Raw genomic sequence first — 6,000 nt, forward strand, 5'->3', positions numbered from 1 at the left:
TTAGCAAATATTTAACCAATGACAAGTATTAAAAAGTGCTTGTCAGACAACACAGTATTTAATAAGTAAAAAAATTAGAAATTCCATTTCTTGAAAAACAGCAAATTTGGACATGCAAGTTTTCAGAAGGACAGTGTCGATGTGTGGTAAGGCTTTCAAAATTTGTGTATTTTTGTGCAAAAAAATTGTGAACTTTTTAAGAGATGACAATGACATAACACCAACTGACTTCGAACTGACTCTTTGTTCAATTTAGCCTTGATGAAATCTACTTTAACAAATATAAAGTCCTGTTTCTATGGAGACTTCTTCCTGTCGACAACATCTGTGTATGTTACACTTGTGTTTGTGGTGTTTTAATATTCTAAAAGAGCGACCAGCACTAAGGAGTTATAAACAATTGAACACTCATTGGTGTCACACGTGACCGTGTGAGGAGGCAAATGTAATTCACTGTTATAAGTTCAAAAAGCTCATAATTAAGTTCTCATGCAGCACTATTAAGAAACATGACGGTTATGATGTAAAACGATCAGATGATGAGCAAGAGTCAACTGTAACTGAAGCAACACATCAGTGAAGCAAAACAGAACTGCTTATGTATTATATTAAGAATATTTTGAGTGATTTGAGTAGGTTTACCTTTCAAAATTGCTTCCTATCGACCAATTGTGCATTGTTAATTGCAAATATGCATTTCTGTCCTTATATGGGAAATGTGAATATTTATATATTTGTATTTGTTTATTTAGTTAATAATATCAGAAAGTCAGTGTCTGTCACTTAAATAATAATACAGGCACTGGCCAACTAGAGTGTTATTTGCTCTCTATAGAGAATTTCTGAAGCATTTGGCACTCTGTGTTCATTTTGCTTACCAGTCATCACTGTTACAGGGTCAACAACATTATAAATGTGTTGTTTTTTCACCTGGAACAGCATTCAAGGCTCATTTTTCCATTCCCCTGACTAGGCAGAGTGAGAAGAATTTTGTACTCAGCAAAGCCAACAGATCTTTTGTTCTTACAGCAGCGCTATGTTCGGCTTTTTAGTGTGCCCTTCGTATGCAGTCAGTACAAGTACATGAATATGCAAATTGTTAAATTCCTTACAGCATAAAGAAGAGAATAGATTAAAGTAACAGCAGTGATAAACAGGCACAGATTTTGTGCACGGTCATGGTAGACACGGGAAGCAATGCGGTTATGAGGTTGTGACCAAAATGTTGATGTTTACTAGCTAGATCCTAGGGGAATCCCAGATCGTTTACAATCAAAAGTATGTGGTTTGTACATGATTATGAAATAGTATTTGAAGTAAAACGTTATTGTATAAAATACATAAAGACCCAGACCCCATTCACAGTGTTAAAAATATATTTGTTTATGATCTTTTAATTTAAAAAAAATCATTCAAGTGAACAACGATGAAGTTTCATTTTGAGTGAACCAGTTTCAATTTCAAGGCCATCATGCAAAGTGCAAATACAGATTTTACCCAGACAGCAGTTGCTCCATATCCTGCTTTCATCTAAACCCTTAAAATTGATAGAATTTTACTTTCTCCTAGAGAGATAAAAAGTGAGTAAAATCCTCAGACTTCAATACTCACTATATTAAGTCCTTCGCCACAACAGACATGCTGCATCTTCCGCTGACACATAAATGCTGAATGTCACGACAGCATCAAAGATAATGGTAGTTTGAGATATTTTATAAAAGACAAACATTATCGTATGTTTATCTCCCTATTGAGCCCACACAAACAGTTTACTCTGAGCATCATTGCTGATTTATAACTAGCAGGCCTCATATCAGTTCAAAGAACTGACACCCAAGCAACACTTGTGATACCACACACTACCATTGCAGATTTCACTTTCTCAGAGTGATAACATGTTCGTTGTGAGATAGACAAATCAAAAGATAAGTGACTACGAGGCGGCACAATACTTTATTGAGCGAAATTGTAGTTTCCTGCCTCAGAAACTCAGGGTTTCATAATTTGAAGAGGCAAAGCAAGTGTAGAAAAGACAATAGTTTGAGGTCCAATAAGAACCGATAAAGCCCTGTCTTTCAGTCATGATTGTTCACTTCCTGTTATGAGCAAAACATTGTTGATGAAGGTACGTATATTTATTCATGTGTAAATTAAATGAACAAAAGCATCCTGTTTGAAGCAAATTGCGGTTTGCATGCTTTCCGTCTTGAGACCTGTTAGACTTGTGGCTATTGAGAACACTTTTCTGGGTTGCACTGGAAGAACACTTATAATTTGTTTATTAAAAGAACATTATACCAGAAAAGTTTCAGGGTTAAAGAATATTCAACGGCAATTAATGTTTTAAATAATAGCACTTTTTATCTTCGCTTTTTTAGGCAGAAATCTGACAGAATTTACACGTAAGTGTATTTTCCTTTGGAATTGTTATTGTAGTCGCAATGCTCGATAACACAAAAGTAAACCTTCTTATACTGTGTTTACATTTGGGAAATCACCACCCGAGTGGATTGAATTGCTTTTTAAAACATAACTGCAATAGTAATTTACAATAATGAAATGAACTGTGTCTTTGGGGAAACAAAGTCACGCGGAGCAAGGTCAATACTACAAACAAAGAACTGATCTGTTTTAAAAGTCTACAGCCTTCGGAAACTCCCTAAGGCTTTGTTTATAATACTTTCACCAAATGTTCTGGAATACGGTCAAACAATACCAACATCAGTTGTCATCATTCCCCCAACAAATCAGTATACCTGCATCACAGTACATAAAAAACAAGGCGTGACACAACACCCTGGCCTGCCCCTATTGCATTTACATTTAGTCATTTAGCAGACGCTTTTATCCAAAGCGACTATTGGTGAAGTAGATTCTTCTAGCGCTCCAATTATCTTTCATTATTACTCTCCCGTGCCTCAGCTATAATCCCAAATTGCCCCTAGTTTCAATTTACTTTCAACAACATACACTGAAAACATTTTAATGGAAACACACCAGCACCATGTTGTGCTGAAGAGAGATAAACAGTGTGTGTATTGAACCCTCATCACAATTGTCATGGGAAATCTCTTCGGTTTACTCTTTGTCATCAAGTCACGTGACCCAAACATGCTCTCTGTTATGGGGGATCCAATTATCTGCATTAAGGTCACCAGAATAAAGCAAAGAACATTCACAGTATGTTGCGAGTCATCCCTCTGAATGTATCTCAACATGTCCTCGTAAATGTAAACAGCACAAAGCAAATAAAAGGTAAACTGAACTAAGACTGGTCGGACCGGATCTATACCAAGAGTCACTCAAGCAAACCGCTAAAGCCTTGCTGTCGAAGACACGTCTTATATTTCAGTCATGGTGTTTAGAGGGGGTTGCCCAAACTGTGGGATTTGTGTTGATGGCTTTAAAGCAGATTAACCAGTGGTGTCCTTTATTAATGAGGTCTGATCTGAGATCAGACATTATGTTTTTAAAGCCTGGAGTTACGATTAGGCTACAGTAGGGAATGGCGACTCTAAATGGGTTAAGAGGAAAGACCACCACTCAGACCTCTTCTTCCACCATTGTCCGGAAGACCCCTGAGGCTGTGCATGAGCTCAAAGATATTCATACTTCAATCCTGAAACACGTGACCCAAACAATCAAGCATGTAATGAAGCGCACCGTTCAATTTGTATGGCTGTGTATTGCATAGCCCGTGTCCGTCGCATCACCATGGTTACTTCACATTGCACTGTCACTATTATTAAAGCTATCATCATCCAATTGTTACCGACTTGATGGCCGGCTATACACTCAAAATTGGTGCAATCTGAGGGTGTCAATATCTTTTGGTGAGTGAATAAAAAGACTGGACATCATTTTTTTAGGAACACGATGATCTCTCGAAATTGTTCATATTTTATTTATTTATAATACAAAACCTAGCTTCATGGCACAATTTGAAATATTTACAAATTGCTCATACAACGTAGCACTCGAGCGCATGTCCGACGCGCAGCGCAACGCGTACTTGAATTGACTTCGGTTATGAATTGCGCAATGACACATCTCTCATCTCAACGGCGTGTGAAATCGGGCTGCAAAATGGGCATTTGCATAATGTTTGCCCATTTACACTATTCAGCAACACAGCACTGAAACATAACACACACAGCATCATATTAAGGTATTTTCATGGGTCGACGTCCTTTGTTGTTCCTGAAATAGCATGTCAGTCATAACCCTGACCCTAAAATAAGAATGCAATAACAGCAGTGTACAACAAAGGTGGTTGATCCTGAAACATGTCCCGCTTCACTGTCGTGTTCGGTGACTGGTTTATTAGCTTCAGGATATCCAAGAATCCAAAACCTGCGCAGTTTGTTTATTGAGCGAACGGAGAGTGATAAGCACGTGCACTTAATAATGCAGGAGCGCGTTTTGACGCACGAGGAGGAATAGGCGACTAATAAGGAATCACAAGATCTTTGAGGAAGCGGCAAAACGAGAAGTGAATTGTGAAATGCATTACTATAAGATGACTAAAAACAAGAAATGCTTAGGCCTCCCACTTGCTTTTATTTTACTAACGACGAAATGTAGTTTAAGTTAACACATCAGAAACAAAATGAACGATCCCTCTTGGGCTTCACACCACAGCCCCCTATAGTGTAGTGGCTATACCCCCCAAAACACCAGATTTGCGTTTGCACTAAAAATGTTACATAGTTTCAAAGCACTCTGATTATTTAAATAGAATAATTGCCAATACTTTAATTCACGCTGCATTGAAAACGCAAACGCGGTGTTTGTATTTTTGGAAATAGGATGCGCGCAGCTCAATGGATTCAACAAGACAAAGAGCATCAGTATCTGCTCTATCAATGCTGGAAGCAAGGGGTTCAAAGAGTAAAATATGGAAGCCTAATGAATCATTCAGCTGTAAAATTAAACAAAGGAATATATTAAAGAACAAATATTCACAAAGAGATAAGAGCCGGTCCTGATGCTGAACGGGACAGAATAGCACGCATTCTGATCATCACACTCACTTGTCAAAGACAGTTGGTAAGTATTTAACATGACGCGTTTACTGAAGAAAAAACAGCACATTAAGGTGTAATTTCATACCTCTTCGATATTGTGGGCGGCATTCCTGCAACTTGACATTTTGGTGAAGAAGGAAGAAGTAGTCGGAGAGCTGTAGTCCTCCAAAGTCTCCGCGATAAACTCATCCACTGATATGAACTCAGGCATTTTGGGGAAAAATAAGAAAATGCTTATTATAAAGAAAAGATATTTCACGGAAAGCCCATTAAAAGGATGATGCGTTGGAGATGAAGTAGCCTAGCTGCTTAAGTCTAACTGACTGGAAAGTTGACACAGCAGGTATGTAAAGTGCAGCAGTGTTATTTTTCACCGACATAAACCCATGTTTGGCTGTAGTGGTGAAAGCGCATAGAGAGGAAACAGGCGAGGGTTAGTGTCAGTCTGGAGGCAAGCGCTCGATAGTACGCATGCGCAGTAAGACCATGTAACCCACAAAGCACATCAGTAGAATGGGTTGGTGAAACTATTAAAAGCGACTTCTGCTGTCGACGTTTGTCCTGTGGTGGTGAGTGTTGTAAAGACAAACATCCAGTTCTATCCATAGAACAGATACATATGTAACTGTGTGGGTGTAAAATTCATAATCTTGACCAATTATGAACTGCATGTAGGCTACATAGCAAAATGACGTCATGGGGGATTCATTGAACACGTAATAATTACAGATATGCAAATATAAATATAATAGGCATACGTATAAAAACAATGCCTTTTAAGGCGATTCAAATATATTTTTAAATACAGAATACATTTAACTGTATCATTCACCTGTGGAACTACATTTACACACACTTTTTTTCTAAGACAGAACATCAAACTATATGTAGAGGTGCATGCTGTACCCAGTGCCTGTCTTTTGGGTTTAAAGAACATGGCAGTGCACAATATTAATGAAAGCAGGAAGTCACC

The 6,000-nt window shown here is 38.0% G+C and overlaps 1 protein-coding gene across 3 annotated transcripts in view; it reads right to left on the reverse strand.

The window, feature by feature from the left end:
* Window positions 1–5,416, reverse strand: part of unm_sa1614 (un-named sa1614) — a 28,658-nt gene extending 23,242 nt beyond the window's left edge. For all 3 annotated transcript variants that reach the window (XM_056734082.1, XM_056734083.1, XM_056734081.1), the window contains exon 1: window positions 5,113–5,416. In XM_056734082.1, the coding sequence (XP_056590060.1) occupies window positions 5,113–5,238 (126 nt within the window). In that variant the 5' untranslated portion in view covers window positions 5,239–5,416. The remainder of the gene's footprint in view (window positions 1–5,112) is intronic.
* Window positions 5,417–6,000: the final 584 nt, after the last annotated feature.

Source organism: Triplophysa dalaica, chromosome 21 (assembly GCF_015846415.1).
Source record: "Triplophysa dalaica isolate WHDGS20190420 chromosome 21, ASM1584641v1, whole genome shotgun sequence".
Taxonomy (NCBI): domain Eukaryota; kingdom Metazoa; phylum Chordata; class Actinopteri; order Cypriniformes; family Nemacheilidae; genus Triplophysa; species Triplophysa dalaica.